Source organism: Rattus rattus, chromosome 13 (assembly GCF_011064425.1).
Source record: "Rattus rattus isolate New Zealand chromosome 13, Rrattus_CSIRO_v1, whole genome shotgun sequence".
Taxonomy (NCBI): domain Eukaryota; kingdom Metazoa; phylum Chordata; class Mammalia; order Rodentia; family Muridae; genus Rattus; species Rattus rattus.
Window position 1 is genome coordinate 2,694,174 of NC_046166.1, and position 18,796 is coordinate 2,712,969.

Genomic DNA, 18,796 nt, shown 5'->3' on the forward strand with positions numbered 1-18,796 from the left:
CTGTTGTCAGGTAATGATAGAACTCAGTGAAAACTGCTGCTCTGCATTCACTGCCTAATTTCACCATCACGACTGCTGCTCTGTGGGTCCCTCTTCTGCACAGAGAAGAAAGGCATGGAACCAAGTAACTAGTGCATGGCTTCAAATAAAGGAAGAGCAGGCCTCAGATACGTCCCCCAAATCTCACTCCATAGCCAGTACTCTAAACCTTCACAGTGTTCAAACTCCAGAGCATGCCTCTACAGGGAGACCATTTTGGTTTGGGGAATTTTTGCTGTTCGGTTTGGGGCTTTTTTAACAAAAAGTCCTTTTCGATCCCCAAAGTGTTGTCTACTTAACTACATTGCACATGCCATCTCCTCAGGCTCAATCTGTACTCTGTCTAGAAAAATCTTTATTAGTGCATCTAAGTCATGTCACTGCAGTATCCTCCTCCTTGTACTCTGGAACGCATTCACACTAAGCGTGCAATGAATAGAGAGCCGGAGTGGTCCCTACTCACACTGTTCCCTGAGGAACTCAGCATACTGCCTGATAAATAGATGCTCAGTAATTTTTCTAATTCAAAAAAACATTAATTCTTTTTAAAATACTTGGAATAGCCAAAAGCAATATAAATATGCCAAATTTTATAACCTAGACCCTTAAGTACCTCTCTAAGGCAAAATGACTACTATAAATCTCAAATTGTGTACGTTTATTGGTTAACTTGGGAACTAGAATTAGAAATGGAAAGCAGGGCTGGAGAGATGGCTCAGCGGTTAAGAGCACTGACTGCTCTTCCAGAGATCCTGAGTTCAATTCCCAGCAACCACATGGTGGCTCATAACCATCTGTAATGAAATCTGATGCCCTCTTCTGGTGTGTCTGAAGACAGCTACAGTGTACTCATAGACATTAAATAAATAAATAATTCTTTAAAAAAAAAAAGAAGAAATGGAAAGCAGCTTAGAGGAGTGATCACTCACTGTGTGAGAATCATTTCCTTTGTTGCCACAGCGGCTCCTACACAGTAGATCCTACTGAGTTGTCCACTTCCGTAAGTAGTCACTGTGTCTCTACCAGCAGCTGTGACTACGGCTGCAAATACCAAGTCCTGCAGAGGTCACCGCATTTGCAAGCATTGGTATAAGCTGTAACTCAGGACTTCAATCACCCAGAACTTGTAAATATTCTCTTCTTTAATCTTTAAGTGCATTCATCCTCAAGTATTATGTAGTACTTCTGGGTTTCATTCTTTGAAAAAATATCAAGATATAAACGTTCCCTTTAAATAGAGAAAGCCTTATACCAGAATTTCATTGAGTTCCATGTGTGACATTAACTGAAATATGTGACTTACTTTCACTTGTTTTATTCAAGATTTTTAATGAATTTCCAGCATAGAGTGTTACCATGAATACCTATTTAAACACTCATATTCACACTTCCATACAACTAAATACAAAACTTAACTTTATCTCTTTTTCTATTTGAGATTATAATTGCAGCATTCGTCCTCCCTTTCCTCCCTAAACCTCCAATAAGCCTGAACTGTTCACTGTCACTGTATGTATTTACTGTAGCATCAAAATGTAAAACAAAAACCAGTTTTATATATTGGGAACCAGTCATCCTTTTAAAATAGTTATGTTTAATTATACTATCAACTATTGGCAGAAGAGAAGCATTTTGTTTAAAGAGACCAATTACCAGAAATGATTTGAACATCTAGGAAAAATTATGAGAGTAATACCATGACAATGGTTTGTTGGCTCTATTTTTCAATAGGAAAAACTGAATAACCTAATAAAATGGTCGTCATCTTTGATATTGACAGAGTGCATGCAGGCTAGAGCAGTAACGGCTCAGCAGTTAAGAGCACTCACAGCTTTCCCAGGGGATCCAGGTTCAATCCTAGCACCTACATAATAAATTGGCTCACAATCATCTATAACTCCAGGTCCAAGGGATCTGACTCTCTCTCCTTGCTTTTTCTGGTACATATACACAGTACACAGATATACATGCAGGCAAAACACCTATCCATATTAAAAATACTTTTAAAATGTTCTTAAGAGTATATAAACATACCTTGTCATTTTCTCTCTTTTTTGACAACCGGCTGTACCTATTAATTGCGGCATCATGATCTGGAAAACAGAAATGAGTGTTAGCAGTACAGTAGTACTTGGCAAGACTACACCTATCCTAGAGCTAGGTAAGAATTCTCTGCCACATGATCACTATGTTCAAACTTCCCCCAGAGCCTACTTTCCCTTGATTCTGTGACTATGTATAAACTGATGGAAAACACTAACTTCCAAAGAAACTAGAATCTATTAAAAGTGCCTGCTCATCTCTGGAGGGAAGTGGAGGGGTGGTGGGTCTGGGAGAGAGGAGCAGTGGCAGAAGAACTGGGAGTTAAGAGGAGGGAAGGGTACAGCAGGGATGTATTGTATGAGAGAATAAATAAAAAGAGAAGTGGAAATTTTTTCTTTTTGGTTTTTCGAAACAGGTTTTCTCTGTCCTGGAACTCACTCTGTAGACCAGGTTGGCTTTGAACTTTTAGAGATGCACCTGCCTCTGTCTCCCATGTTCTGGGTTTAAAGGAAAAAAAATATTTTTAATTCAAATTTGGAAAACTCAAAAATAGAAGGAAAAAAAGGGCTGAGGTTAAGGATTTATCTCAGCATCTCAGTGTGAAGTACCTGTCTGGCATGTACAAGGCCCTACTTTCAAGACCTAGCACAGAAAAAATGAGAGAAAAAGAAAAGGAAAGAAAAAAAGAAACCCGGAATATTTAGAAAATAAGTAAAATATTTTATAACTTCTTTAGGTATTATAAAGATAGTAAATTGTAAGACTAATATAACATTTAATGTAATAAAACAATTTTATTAAAAGTATATCCAAAGTATTAACACTGATTTACATAATGTTATCTTAACCATTTAATTGAGCTAATTTTTAGAAATTATTACAAAAACACAGCCATGATGTATACTGATAAGAAGATCAATAAAAGAAATTCATGTCATGTATAAAGATCTAAGGCTTACCATTACTAGCAATCTGAAATACCTCTTTTAGTGTCAATATTTCTGAAAAAGTTCAAAAATAATTTCAGTTTAGCATATTTATGAAATTAATTAATCACAACTTAAATCACAACTTAAACTCAAGCAAGAATTCCTATTACTGTGTTTGAGGTGAAAAAGGTTACTGTTTCAGCTAGTCTACATTCAAAATAATTAGCAATGCACTACCAGAAAATCTACTTATAACAATTATGAGGCAAAACAAATATTAAAATGCACTTTAAATGCTAAGATATGTGAATACTGACAACATTAGAATCTAACATATTAATTCATTTTACATATGACTAATAATATCAAATACTGTGTAAGAGTATGCCATGCAGTCAGTCTCCGTAGGTTGTGAATTCTTGTTCTACCTTGAAGCTAGACATTCTTAAAGACCATTTCAGTTATTAGCTCCACCTTTAAAAGGCATTTGCTTTAATTTAAGAACTTTACCACTCACTGATATGCTTCACTTTTTTTCTATCTGCTTTGAGTTTATAAATTATAAAAAGAACCAGATCTATAAAACAGTCATCTGCTCACTTACTAACCTTAAGGAACAAATGTACCTAACAACTAGTACATCTACTAACTAGTACAGGTGTCAGATGTGCCGCGCCCAGTTCCCCAGCCTATCTGGATATGAACCTCTACTCTGCCTCTATCATCTCCAGCCTTCTTTATTCTCTCACTGTATTCTCACAACTTCTTAGTGAGAATCCACTCTATGCCCACCTCTGAGAACAAAAGGGCGTGTCTCTTCAGCCTTAGAATCCACTGGCTTCTTTTGCTCACGTATTCAGGTCCGACCTCTTCCTACCCGTGTTTTAGCTCCATCTTATCTACTACATTCATCTCTTGCCTTGCTTCACCACATCCAGCAACGCATTTCTTTCTTTCTTTTAAGATTTACGCATTTTATGTATATGAGTACACCATCACTGTCTTCAGACAGACCACAAGAGGGCATCAGATCCCATTACAGATGGTTGTGAGCCACCATGTGGTTGCTGGGATTTGAACTCGGGACCTCTGGAAGAGCAGTCAGTGCTCTTAATGACTGAGCCATCTCTCCAGCCCTGGATTTTATATTATTCTCAAAACACGTGATATTTTTCTACAGCTTATACCTTTGTGCATTCTATTCTCCCTAACAGAACAATTGCTTTCTCTTAATTTATTTCCCTGCATTGTTCAATGCTCTTGTCATGTCTTTGGTGAAGCCTTTCTGACCACTTCCTCTGAGCCCCCATAGCACCTCACTCTCTATGAAAAACTGTCACAGTGTGAACCCATCTCCATTTAGAGGAAAGGACATTATTATTTGTTACAAACTAATTCAGTATCTATCAAGCATTTCTGTAAGTGTTTAGTACCTGCTTAAAGTAAAAGTATGTCGTGGTCAGAACTGGTTTACTATGAAATAAAATGGACTGCACTAGCACCGATCTTCTGACAGCTGAGGAAAACAAACATAAGGTTGGCTTCAATACCTTTCAGATCTCTTTCTTTAAACTGGGAAATGGGGAACATCATGGCATCAGCGAGTTGAGTTGAAAGAACTGCATGACAAGAACTAAGCTAGTAAAAGAAAGACCAAAAAGACCAAATAACTAAACGATGGCACAACTGATAAATGTCTAGACATAGCTACTTACTAATGTTATAGACATTAGAATCTAGTCTTTTAAAAGGCTAGATATATATAGCCTTTGTTATATCTTCATGGAGACTCAAAACTATATAGTATAATACAAAATATTATATGGTTAAAAAAAATTTTTTTTTTTTTGGTTTTGTGAGACAGGGTCTTTCTACATAAGTGCTAGTAGTCCCAGGACTAGCTATGTAGACCAGGCTGGCTCCAATTTCAGAGGCCTCTGCCTCCGAGTGCTGGGATTAAAGGTGTGTTCCATCATGCCCAGACTAATACTTTTTTTTTTTTTTAATTCTTTTTTTCGGAGCTGGGGACCGAACCCAGGGCCTTGCGCTTGCTAGGCAAGTGCTCTACCACTGAGCTAAATCCCCAACCCCAACTAATACTTTTAAAATATAACTCAGAATGATCTTTTATTTGACAACAATTTCTTAGATATAACACCAAAAGCACAAACAGCAAAATTAAATATAAAATGGTCTCTATTAAAATAAAACTGTGGGGTTGGGGATTTGGCTCAGTGGTAGGCGCTTGCCTAGGAAGCTAAGGCCTGAGTTTGGTCCCCAGCTCAAAAAAAAAAACAAAAAAAAAACAAAAAAAAAAAAACTGTGCAGCAGAAGATACCATAGAGAGAAATGACAAACAGAATGAGAAAGCTTTTGCCAACACCGCCATCACAGAAGAAACCTGCATTGAGGCAGTGAACTCTTACAATTTAATAATAACAACAAACAGCCCAACTTAAGAGTGGGCAAAGGATTTGAACAAACACTCCCTCAAAGACTATAAATGGTTGACAATTACATGAAAAAAGTTCAATGTAGTATTAATTATCCAAAAACCGCAAGTCAAAATGAAAATGAAATACCACTTCACTCCCACTAGATGGTTATCATTTTTAAAATGAAAATACTTGGTAGCAAAGATAAAGAAAAAAACAGAACTCTCCTACACGGTTCACAGGCCGCACACAAAAAATCTGGTGATTTCTCAAAAAGTTAAACATAAAATTACTATAAAACCAAGCAATCCCACTTCTGAGTACATACCAGGAAAGAACTGAAAACCAATGTTTAAAGGATTAGACTTTTATGTTGATATATACATATATGAATACATCATAACTAAAAGGTAAAAACAACAGAATGCCCACAAGTTGATAAGCAAAATGAACATAATGAAATTTTATTCAACAACAAAGCTCGCACAGATAAACTCATATTCAAAATGAAAGAAGATACACCTTGAAATCCACAAATTACATAGGTTAATTTATATGAAATATCCACAACAGGCAAATTTAGAGACAGAAAGCAAAATGCAATCATTGCCATGAACCTGGAAAAACTCCAGGGAAAGTGACAGATAAAAAGGAAAAAGACTTCTAAGATGATAAAAATGCTCTTGGCCTAAATAAAACACTGTGAATGTTTAATCCTTTTAAAAGCTAGAAAACATTCCATTTCCTATAAGCATTTTTTTTGTTTGTTTGTTTGTTTGTTTTTCCGGAGTTGGGGACCGAACCCAGGGCCTTGCGCTTCCTAGGCAAGCGCTCTACCACTGAGCTAAATCCCCAACCCTAGCATTTGTTTTTTTGAAGTGAAGGGGTCAGACCCCCTTATTCACATGCTAGTCAAGTCCTCTACCACTAAGCTCCCTCCCTAAAACAGCACACACCATTACTAACACTGATTGCCTATGATAATACTCTGCTAAAGTGAGCTATTATATGATGTCAGAAAAAGTGGGGCTAGGTTATAGCTCAGTGGTAGAGGACTTATCTAGCTCATTCGAGGCCCCAGGTTGAACCCCATGTATGACAAAGATATGTATATGAGAATAAACTCACACATGCACATACACACACATACACACACTCTCACATACATGCATAACACATCCACATAAATATACACACACTCACATGTACACAATAAATAAAATGCAATAAAAAGCTTTAGAGTTTCCAGTAGAAAGCTGAATAACTGGCATAATTTAGTTAAAAAAACACCTACTCAAGCAAGATCAAAGCTTACCTCATCTATGACCTTGGAAAACTGCTGCAAAGTAGAGCTCATAACTTCATCATCACCCCCCAGAGGAAAACGCTAACGAGAGAGAAATACAGACCAGATCAACGCTCAATGCTATTTTTTTTAATAACACAAATCTTCTAAATAACTTTAGAGATTTCTAAATTTTTTAGCATTCTCCAAAAATATCCTTTTAATAAAATAATCTTCGCAATTAATACACTGTTTAAAATAACTGTTAAGTGATCAACTAACATCAATCATATACTGGAATGTTCTCAGTAGAAGAAGTTTAAAGATTTGGCTTTCAAAGCTCAGGGTCCTCCAACAACTAACAGTGTAAGTTGAACAAAACTCAGTGTCTTTGTAAGTCAAAAGGAAAAATCTGCCAGGTGGTAAGGCGCCCACCTTTAATCCCAGTACTCGGAAGTCGGAGGCAGGTGGGATCTCTGAATTTGATCCTAGTCTGGTCTACAGAGTAAGTTCCAGAACACCCAGGACTACATAGAGAAACCTTGTCTCAAAACATATTTTTTTTTTTACAAAAAGAGAAATATAGAAAAGCAGACAACCTTTAAGTCACTAACAAGGACTTAGTGAAATTTCAGTGGCGTATTTTATAAACTCAAGCAGTGCCAAAGCAGGAGGACCTTGAGCTTGAGAATAGCCTGGACTACACGGTGAGGTCCTTGCTTGAAACACTAATATAGAAGCATCTGCATGAGAGTGTGTCTACACGTGTACTGTATGGCTACCATGCTGAAAGTGTGTCTACACGTGTACTGTGTCTGGCTACCATGCTGAAAGTGTGTCTACACGTATACTGTACGGCTACCATGCTGAAAGTGTGTCTACACGTGTACTGTATGGCTACCATGCTGAAAGTGTGTCTACACGTGTACTGTATGGCTACCATGCTGAAAGTGTGTCTACACATGTACTGTATGGCTACCATGCTGAAAGTGTGTCTACACGTGTACTGTATGGCTACCATGTTGAAAGTGTGTCTACACGTGTACTGTATGGCTACCATGTGAAAGTGTGTCTACACGTGTACTGTATGGCTACCATGCTGAATCATGTTTAAAGCCTTGCAGCCTTACCTGCTTCTCATATTCTTTCAAAAGTTTCGAAGTCAGGTGAGTTGCTGCACTTAATTCATTCTAAGGAAAAAGAACAGGATTTGATCAAATGAGCACAATATTACAGACTGGGAAAATAGTTTATTTGATAATATCTAAGCCACCTTCATTTATTATTACTTCATACTATACACATTTTTTTTATTCTCAGCAATGGAAAAGGAACTACCATTAAAAGTGTTTCAAAAGAAAATGCAAACAAAAGAGAGGCACTGTCAAAAAACTAAGCAATGTTCCAGGTATTATTTTTTAAGACATGGATTCACATAGTTCAGGCTAGCCTCAAGCTTGCTATGTAGCTGAGGATGGCCTCAAACTCCTGATCTTCCTACTTGTATCTCTCAACTGCTGAGATTGCAGGCATATACCACCACATCCAGCTTCAGATATGTGCTTTTTACCTGACTTTTGTTTTGAGGGTCTCTGCTAGTGAAAGCTAATATTAAATATATTTTAAGCTAGAAGTAAACTGTACAAAATGTCAACAAAATTTGTAGTCTATATGAATGATTGAGTATTCTTCAATCTAGAAAACATGAGCATTCAGTAACATCACAATGTGTTTAACGGAGGACATAACAAAGCAACAAAGCCAGATGAAAGGTATTTTGATTAATTCAGGGTTTTTAGTCAGTCACGATATAATAATACTTCACTTATTAACTGAACATCTTGGCCAGAATAAAGCCTTGTAAAACTTATCACAATGGAAGGAAAAAACAACTATCATAACAATAGTTAGGAATAGAAGAAAACAAAATTGATACACTTAACTAATTCCAAATAAAGTACATCAATAGAACACAGGCTGAAGATTTTTTTTTTTTTTTTATAAGAGTACACTGCAGATGTCTTCAGACACACCAGAAGAGGGCATCAGATCCCTTTACAGATGGTTGTGAGAATTCAACTCAGGACCACTGGAAGAGCAGTCAGTCATTGCTCCTAACCGCTGAGTCATCTCTCCAGCCCTTCTGGTGTGTCTAAAAAACAGCTACAGTGTACTCATAGAATGATGATGATGATGATGATGATGATGATGATGATGATAATAATAATAATAATAATAATAATAATAAGGCTCTCACTATGTTTGAAGAGATGGGACGGATGCGTCAATATTGTCCCTCTTTAGTACAGATCTAACTGAAATGTGAGTTCTGTAATATACTTGTATTCACTCATCCTTTCAACAGACACTACTCTGTGCCTAAGAACAAGTGAAGTTTGTAGCAGTAAGTCTGTCCTCATGTGCTGAGATTCTCTTTTAAGCAGTATTGTGTTAGCCTTTAGTTCTTTACCTGTGCATCATAAATCCGATGCATAGCTTGATACAACTGGTTCATATAATTAGAAATAGCAGTAGCATCTTCTTCAAATACGCCCAGTAAAGACCTTGTCTGTAAAAAAAAAAAAAGTTTACATAAATCAGTATATAAATCAACTGGTAAAACATTTTTTCTAAAAGCAGTAAAATACTAGAACTCTAGTAATTCTGACTTTTCATCTATTTAAACTCTTTTGATAGTAATGTCAAGAAGTCAAAGGATTTATTCTGCTTCATTTTATTAATAAAAGATGGTAGCACACACCCTTCATCCCAGCACTCAGGTCTGTGAGTTTGGGGTTAGCCTGGTCTACAAGTGAGCTCTAGGATAACCAGGACTACACAGAAACACTGCCTCAAAAGACAAAACAAAACAAAACAAACAATGAAGTAGCAGTAAAAGCAGGAAGAACAAAGGTGTGCTGCAGTCCTGCAGTTAAACCTAAGAACAGGAGCAACGCATGGAGGACATATTTAAAAAAAGAAAAAAAAAAGGAACAATTAAAGCTCAAAATCCAAAGGATGACACTTTCTCCCCCAACCCCAATACACACATATAGTTTGTTCATTTTAAGATAGGGTCAAGCTGGCCTCAAACTCACAGTGATCCTTCTGCTTCAGCCTCTGAGGTGCTAAGACTACAGATGTAGTAAGCTAAGACAGGCTTTATATTCTTATCCACTAACTTCTTACATTCAAAGGAGTAACTTAAGCAGTAAGCTGTGTGGAGTATGGCACAAGACCTTCTGTGACATGAGGTCCACAGTCTCCATACTCTCCTTCTCAAGACTTACTTTCCCTCTCAGCATCCTGCCTCTGGCTCTTAGTAGCCAGATGTAACAAACTCTTCTTCGCTCTCCTGTTCTATTCCCTGTCTAGGTGTGGTGGTGCATGCTGCTAATCCCAGCATGCATGAGACATCTAGAGGCAGGTGGACTTCTGGGTTCGAAGCCAGTCTAGTCTACAAAGCAAGTTCCAGGACAGCCAAGGATACAGAGAACCCCGCCTCAAAAAAAAATCAGTAATAATAATAATAATTAATTAATTAAATATTAATAAGATTGACTGATAATTAATTAACAAGATTCACTATGATGCCTATTTTCAAGACAACACAAACAAGGCACATCCTAGTAGAAGCTTACATTTTTTTTCTCCTTCGGATCTGGTGTGTTTGGGGTATATAACTTTAAATACCCTTAAGTTAGATTAGTTAGATTAGTTAGATTAGTTAGATTTGGACTGTGCAACCTTTATTGTGGAAAAAAAACCTTAAAAACGAGAGCCAGATATGGGGGTGCTCTAGCTGAGACTCCTAGCAGCTGGGGATATGGAGACTATAGGTAGGTGGGACTTGCAGTAGAGGCAGGGGGACACCAACCCACCCACAAAACCTCTGACCCAAAATACACAAAAAGATGTTCAGGATAAAGATGGAGCAGAGAATGAGAGAATGGCAGACTACTGACTGCCTAACTTGAGGCCCATCCCTTGAGGGTGAGACAACCCTGACACTGTTAATGACACACTGCTATGTTTGCAGACAGGAGCTTAGCATGCCTGTTTCTTGACCAAACACTTCGTGGAGCTCAGGGATCTTGTGGAGGAGTGAGGGATCGGATTGAGGGAGTCAGTGAAGTCAAAGACTCCGCAAGCAGATCGACAGAGTCAACCAACCTGCGCCCATTTGGGGGCTCACAGAGAATGAACCACCAACCAAAGAGCATTCAGGGGACCTAGGTCCCCTACATTTGTAGCAGATGTGCAGCTTGGCCTTCACGTGGGACCCCTAGCAACTGAAACCAGGCTGTCTCTTACTCTGTTGCCTGCCTTTGGAGCACCTTCCCCAGCTGGACTGCTTTGTCAGGCCTCAGAGAGAGATGATGTGCTTAGTCCTGCTGGGACTTGATGTGCCAGGGCAGGTTGGTACCCATGGGGCACCTCCCCTCTCTGGTAATTGGGAGGAGGGAGTATTGGTTTGTGAGGGAGACTCTGGAAGGAGAACGAAGGGGACCTGCAATCAGGATGCAAAGTGAATGAATGAATGAATGAATGAATGAATGAATGAATGAACAAAAGGACCAGAGAGCCAGGCAGTGGTGGTCCACACCTTTAATCCCAGCATTGGAGGTAGAGAGATCTCCAAGTTCTAGATCACCCTCATCTACAAAGAGTTCCAGGACAGCCAGGGATACACAGAGAAACCCTGTCCCCAACAAACAAACAAGCAAGCCATAAATATAGCTGAATTCAAGCCCCAACAATAAAATACAAATCTTAAAAAGGTAAGTATAATTCAGGATTTTCCAAGTCTTATACAAGCTCTAACTTTTTTACTCACCAAGTTAACAGGCCACTTTGTTGGGACTGGAAGAGCTACAGCACTAGCAATCCTGTCTACTTAACTACTAGACCAGGGGTCTACCACTGACTTACATCCTCAGCCCAGTGGCTCCCCTTTGATTAGGATTGAAAGATCTAATTTAAAAAAAAAAAAAAAAAAAAAAAAAAAGTACATTAGGAGCTTGAGAGTTTTCATATTCTTGGTTATTCTGATTGGATTATTTTCTTGATAAACTGAAACAAGAATATACATTCAAAGCATTAATTGTAGCCCTATTTGTTGGAAAAACTCCCCAAGTCCAACACTGGGAGCTGGAGATGCTGGAGTTGGGAACAGTTGCAACTACTCTGGCAGCTGAGGCAGGCAGATCTCTCAAGCTATCCTGAGCAACACAAGATTTTCCTCTCAAAACAAAGATCTTTTTTAAAGACGTGAAAGTAAAAGGACTAGCTGGGAGAGGAAGGGGGAACAAGGAAGGGAGGCAAATATAATAAATATGGAAATGTCATAATGACTCATTATTAATATGTGCTAATAAAAACATTTTTAAAAGATAAGTCTGTTAACTCACATAAGGAAATATACAGTCTAGGAATTTTAACTTAAGAACACTATGAAGACATTTAAGCTATAAAGCACCCATGTAAAAAGCTGGTTACAGTAGCACGTACATGTAATCCCAATGCCAGGAAGGCAAACAGATCCTTGGGGCTTATTGCCCAACCAGCCTAGCCAACACGATCCCATGAGAGACCCAGGTCTCAAAGGGAGATACTATCTAAAAAAAAAAAAAAAAAAGAAAGAAAAAAAAGAAAGAAAAAAAAACAAGCTAGGCTGAGACTGAACTACCCTGAGGTCATCCGCTAGCCTCTACACGTGTGCATATGCAAGAGTACTTGCACACACATAAACACATACTAATAGGGCTGGGCAGATGGCTCAGTAGATTAAAGGTTTTGCAAACTTGAAGACCAGAGTCCTGATTCCCTAGAACCCTTGTAAAAACTAGGCAGGTATGGAGATCACATGTACTCTCAGTACTTCTAAGACAAAGATAGGATACCGGGGGCCAGTTGACTAGACTAGTTGAATTTGCAAACCCTCAGGGTTCTGAGGAAGACAGTGTGTCGTCGGTAAATAATCAGAAACCAATCAAGGAAGCTACACCAATTTTGGGTCTCCATGCACATAAGCACATATACACAGAGATGCAAATACACACATATACACAAAAATTAAGTAAATAAAAGCAAAATTGAGGATTTATCTTAGTAGTACAGCATTTGCCTAGCAAGTGCAAGGTCCTGGATCCAGTCCCCAGTAACAAACAAAGCACTGTTTAAATTAAAAAACAGGGGCTGGAGTGATAAATCAGTGGTTAAAACATTGACTGCTCTTCTAGAGAACCAGGCTCAATTATCAGCACTGACGGCTCACAACCATCAGTACCTCCAGTAAAAAGGGATTCAACGCCCTCTTCTGATCTCTGTTAAACACATGCAAATAGAACACCTACAAACCTAAAAACAAATTTTAAATTAAAAGACAACAATAACAACTGAAAGTAATTATGGCTCAAGCTTGCAGTAAGTACTCAGGGAGACAGAGGCAGGGGGAAGCTCATGTTTGAGGCTAGTCTGAGCTACACAGAATGAAGACTGATTCAAGCTGTAAACTACTTACACTCAGGGCTGTCTCTACATCGAAAGTCACAGGTAGGGCACTGTATAACTCATTCTCCTTATAGTCTTTATTGAGCTATAAAAAGTCAGCTGGGAAAAAGAAGTTCAGACAGCGTACTGAGTCTTAATTTTTAAAAAGGAAAACGATAAAATTCTGACCAATACAACCACAAAATTGCAGCAGATCATCTGAAATAAATATATCTTAAGACTTTACACTGAGAAAATCATTAAGCACAATTTAAACTACGAGATAACCCAAAACGTGGCTTCTCTTTTTCAGTCTGATAAGAATCCCTTCATGCAACTGGCCTATAAAGATAGCCTTCAGAGAAAAGAATAAATCAATTCTACAATCTGAGCACAATTTCAACTTGGAAATCAAAAGTGGCACAAAATCCACGGCAAAAGTGCCGTCCAGGAAAACAAACGCTAGCCCTTTTCTTTTCCTTTTTCTTTTTGGTTGGAGGGGGGCATATTAAACTACAAATGCATATGAAGTATGTATTTCTCAGCAAGTAATATTTTAAAAAATCTACCAGCAACATAGTTTTATATCTTAGTATATATAAAGGTTGGCATAAGGATGAAGTTTACACAAGTTAGAGGCCCCAACACCCTTTAAAACACAATTGATCTCATTCAGTACAGAAAAAGAAATACAAACTGTATTCAGTCAGAGCAAGCACACCAGCATCATCCCTAAACACACAAAAACGGGGCCTTCATTTTGATGAATTTATTCGGGCCAAATCTGCTACCCAAAGCCTCAGCCTCCTCGAAGCAGCGTAGGCGCCTTCCGTCACCCGCGGTGCACAGCTCAAGTGACAGTCACCAGCCTGAGACTCGGGCACGGATACACGATGGGGAGCAAGGAGCGCACTCCTGCGTCCACCCGGCGTTGCACACTCCTGCTCGCAGCCCCTTCCTAAGAAAACTAGCCACTGCGGCCCCCCGAATGCCGGGCCTCCTTCGAAAACGCCACGACCAGGACTTATCTCACATCCTATCATCGCGATAAAAACAGCACCTCCCGTGAAATGCAGAGGAGACTCGGCGCGGACTCAAGCGCCAGGCCCCACCAGAGACAGCGGCGGCCGCCGGGTCTCCGCCCCGCCCGTGGCCCAGCCGCGCGAGCACGCGCGGGCCTCTAGCCCGACCCGGGAATGTAGGGCGAGGCCCCGGCAGACAGCGACCCCGAACGGCGGCGTCCACCTGGGCCGCGGGCACCTGAGGCTCCAAGCCCGCGCTAGGCCGCGCGCTGTCCTCAGCCGCCGCCCGCGCCTCACCTGCGGACTGTCCTCCAGGGTCTCTTCAATGGGCAGCTTGTCGATCCCCGGCATCGTGGCGAAGGCTGGGCGGCGGCAGGACACTCGGCAGCCGCCCACAGCTCCGCGCGCGGCCCCGCCTGTAGCAGCTGACCCGGTCCGCCCTCTCGCAGGCGCCGCCGCCCCAGCCCCGAGCTCAGCGGCCGCCGCGCGGGAAATCCCGCCCCCCTATGCCCATCAGCCCCGCCTCCAGCGCACCATTGGATCGCTGCGACGCCTGTCACTGCTACCGGGCTGGCCGGGAATTCCTCCCCGACCGCGGGCTTTCCACTGAGCAGTGGTCGCGCGGACCGTGCTGTGTGCGAGCGTGTACCTCCATCGTCGGGCGCGCGTATTTGAGCACGTAGTCTGAATCACGCCGGCGCACCGCTAACCTGAGCTTGGACTGACTACGGCTGGAGGGGACCTGAGGCAGTTTTACTTCTGCACAGTATTTCATCAGCAGCCATAGAAAAACCCCTACGCCTGGCTCCATAACCTTCCCAAACCTGCTCGAAGTTTTCAGTCTTAACTCCTGTCAAGTGGTGCTTACATACAAATCTGTGAAATCAGCAATTGTGTCATTAACAGGGTTTACGGTTAATTTGTAGTAGTAGTAGTAAACCGTTTTTGTTTTTTTTTCCCCCTGGACACCCGGCTATCAGCATCAGTTTAAAACCCTTGATTTTGTTGACAAATCATTAGTTCTTACCTGGCCTTGAAGTTTGACAGTGCTGAAAATACGATCACCCTATTTCTTGTAGATCACAAAGGAAAACTTTTTTTAAATGAAAATTTAAAAGATACAATTACTGGAGGACTTACCTCCATTGTTAAAACACTTCTCTCACAAACCGACTGGCATTTCTGTTTCACCAAAAAAATTATGGAAGAGACTCAAATAGCTTTTATGGTCTCCTTGACTGTAGAGTGAAATTCACACACAGTTGGAGATTTGGCCTGTTTTGTTTTGTTGTGTTTTATGGATTCAGCCTTGATGGACCCTTTTCTCCTGCTTCACACGTTTTTTTTGTTTTTTTGGGTTTTTTTTTTTGTTTTTTTTTTTATTTCTCTGTAGTATTTATCGATACACAGGGGAAAAATGACAAAATCACTAACATTCCCCCCTCAAAAAAAAATCTACCCATTAATTCACCAGTCCGTTCCACTATCATTCAAAAAGTATGATATGCTGAGAGAGGGGTATTAGCCTCCTGGCTCTCCAGCTGCTCTGAACCAAATGCAGACCCTGGAGCAAATCCAAATATGGTAATAAAGATGAGGCTGCATGTTTGAGACTAAAGTTACCCGATTTTCCCCATGATCTCTTGAAAGATTAAAAACTATGTTTCAGGAGTCTTATGATAGACTTCAATTATATAGTTCCACAGAATTATCTTCAGTGATATGATCCTTTTATGAGAACCTGCCCCTTAGATTCTCTATCAAACAGTCACCCTCCTGAAGAGATCCTTAGTTTTGAGGAAAGATAGTTTAGAGCCAATTCTTCCACTGTATGGGTATTTTATTCTTGATGTTTCTTTCTTAGCTACCATGAGCACAATGCACCTGGCTGTAAAGAGACGAAACTTTCAAGTAAGGTGTGTTGACACATGTCCATGTTCCCAGTATTCTCTGCATTCAGGAGACAGAGAGTCAAGGATCCTTGCAAGGTGAAAGCCTGGTCTAGAAGACCAGCCAGGACTACACAGTGAGACCTGGACTACATCGAGACCCCATGCCAGAGAAAGATGAAAGGGGTTGGGGATGGGGGGAAAAGAGAAAGAAAGCTTTCAAGATGCGTGACCTTCTTGACTAACCTGTGATTTGTAAACAGAAAGAAAAAGGAGCACGAAGATAACGGATAATAATTAGGAATGATAATTATCAAAGAACAAGAAACACACTGGTGGTGGTATATAATGAGGAGGTCAAACCAAAAGGAGGAGGAGGAGGAAGAGTAGGAAGAGGAGGAGGAGGAAGGAGGAAGGGAGGAGAGAGAGAGAGAGAGAGAGAGAGAGAGAGAGAGAGAGAGGAAGGAAGAGAGATTATATTTAGCATCTGAATTATCTGAGTGTGATAATATCTAAATAATTTTTTATGTTGTTGTTAGCCTTTCTGAGCTGTTCTACAGAGAGGTCTCAAGATGCTTTTATCTTAAAAGGGCGAGAAATCCTCACCGAGCCTAGCTGGTTATAAAATTAAAAACAGATTGTTGATGAGTTACATTAGGAAATGTAATTAGAGATGGCTCAGCAGTTAAAAGCACTGGCTGCTCTTCCAGAGGTCATGAGTTCAATTCCCAGTAACCACATGGTGGCTCACAACCATCTGTAATGGGATCTGATGCCCTCTTCTGGCGCATGCAATTAAAAAAAAAAAAAAAAAAAAAAAAAGACATAGTTTAATCAGATTTCAAAATTATAAAATTAGAAAGACTTAAAGTGCCCATAACTTTAATTCTCTATATACCCGTTCATTCAAACGTATACTTTCACTTATTATTTTAAAACAGCTCTAAGGCTGAAGATTTTGTATTTTCTTTTGATAACCAAAAAGTTAGTTCTTTGTTCAGTTTCTGGGGGAGGGAGGAGTTGTTTTATTTTTTTAAGAAAGTCTCTCGTAGCCCAAGCTGGCTTTAAACTTGCTAGACAACAAAGGATGAACTTGGACTTCTGATGCCTGGCCTCCATCTTCTGTGTGCTGAGGCAGCAGGATCGCCAGCATGCCTGCTTTCCTGAGGTGCTGGAGATGAAGCTCGGAACTTCATGCATGCTAGGAAACTTGAGGCAGCTGGTAATTTTTATGGAAAGCAAATCGGGATTAAGCAGCACCCATCAAAGAATTCTTAGAGATACTTTACACATGTAATTTATTGAGACGTTTCACACATGCAATTTACAACAAAAAGAAATACAATCCCATTAATAGACTCATTAATTACTAGTCTTCTGAAGTTGTATTCGGTCTTCTTATAATTAGGTTTTTACATGATAGTCCTGAAAGTGCTGGTCTGCAGTTTATAATAGGAAAGAATTTAACAACTCAAATGGTGCTGGGGCTCTACTTTTAAAAATTAATCCCCCTAGGGACTGAAGAGATGTCTCAGGAGTTAAGATCACAGGCTGCTCTTCCAGAGGACCTGGGTTCAATTCCCAGCAACCACATGGTGGCTCATAACCATCTGTAACTCTATTTCCAGGGGCTCCAACACCCTCTTTTTGCCTCTGCAAGCACACGATACACAGACGTGCGTTCAGGCACACACATACACATGAAATAATAAACTAAAAAAAACAATTATTTAAACCAGGTGTGTAGTCCACACTTAGGAAGCAGAGGAGGGTAGGTCTCTGTGAGTTCAAGGACAGTCTGGTCTACAAAGCAAGTTCCAGAACAGGCAAGGCTATTACACAGAGAAATGCTGTCTGGAAAAAAAAAATAACAACAACAACAAAATATATCCCTCTAGGTTAGTGGTTTCCAAATGTAAGCACAGCACATATAAAAACCATCTGAAAGGTTGTTAGCAGACAAATTCCTAACCCTGACAGAAACTGCTGCTATGGGTACAGAGCAAACCTGAGAACCTATGTGGGAAAACTTCTGTCAAAGACGAGACAGAGCATGAGCTCTTCTTCCCCAAATAACTTTGTGGTTTAGAAATTATTCAGCCAGTACCAGGGTTATAACTCCATGACAGAGTGTGTCTCTAGCATATGCAAAGCCTTGGTTTCAGTCACCAGCCCAACATTTAAAAAACACGAATGTCGCGCCCACCTCAGCCCGGCAAAGGAAGAGCACGGTTGGATTCTTCTCAACAGCCTTTTGCAGGACCACCTTCCCAAAATAAGCCCTTTGTGGTTTAGAAATTATTCAGCCAGTACCAGGGTTATAACTCCATGACAGAGTGTGTCTCTAGCATATGCAAAGCCTTGGTTTCAGTCACCAGCCCAACATTTAAAAAACACGAATACAGACAGAAGAGTAATTCCCAATGGCCAGAATGGTGAAAGGAACCTCAATTCTGGGATCATCTTGAAAACCAGGAAACTGTCTATGCACAGATAGCCTCTCAAAGACTCCTCCATCTGAACTTTGAAGGGATTAATGAGCCTTTTAGAAGTATAATGTGGGGCTGGAGAGATGGCTCAGCAGTTAAGAGCACCGCGACTGCTCTTCCAGAGGTCCTGAGTTCAATCCCCAGCAACAACATGGTGGCTCACAACCACCTGT

At 40.1% G+C, this 18,796-nt stretch overlaps 1 protein-coding gene across 1 annotated transcript in view; it reads right to left on the reverse strand.

The window, feature by feature from the left end:
- Appl1 (adaptor protein, phosphotyrosine interacting with PH domain and leucine zipper 1) overlaps positions 1-14,721 on the reverse strand; it is a 41,747-nt gene extending 27,026 nt beyond the window's left edge. Inside the window, exons 1-7 of the mRNA XM_032918418.1 lie at positions 14,543-14,721; positions 9,202-9,300; positions 7,862-7,921; positions 6,762-6,833; positions 4,562-4,649; positions 3,042-3,083; positions 2,074-2,132 (exon numbers count right to left, since the gene is read on the reverse strand). Coding sequence (XP_032774309.1) covers positions 2,074-2,132; positions 3,042-3,083; positions 4,562-4,649; positions 6,762-6,833; positions 7,862-7,921; positions 9,202-9,300; positions 14,543-14,596 — 474 coding nt within the window. The 5' untranslated portion in view covers positions 14,597-14,721. The remainder of the gene's footprint in view (positions 1-2,073; positions 2,133-3,041; positions 3,084-4,561; positions 4,650-6,761; positions 6,834-7,861; positions 7,922-9,201; positions 9,301-14,542) is intronic.
- Between the last annotated feature and the right edge of the window lie 4,075 nt (positions 14,722-18,796).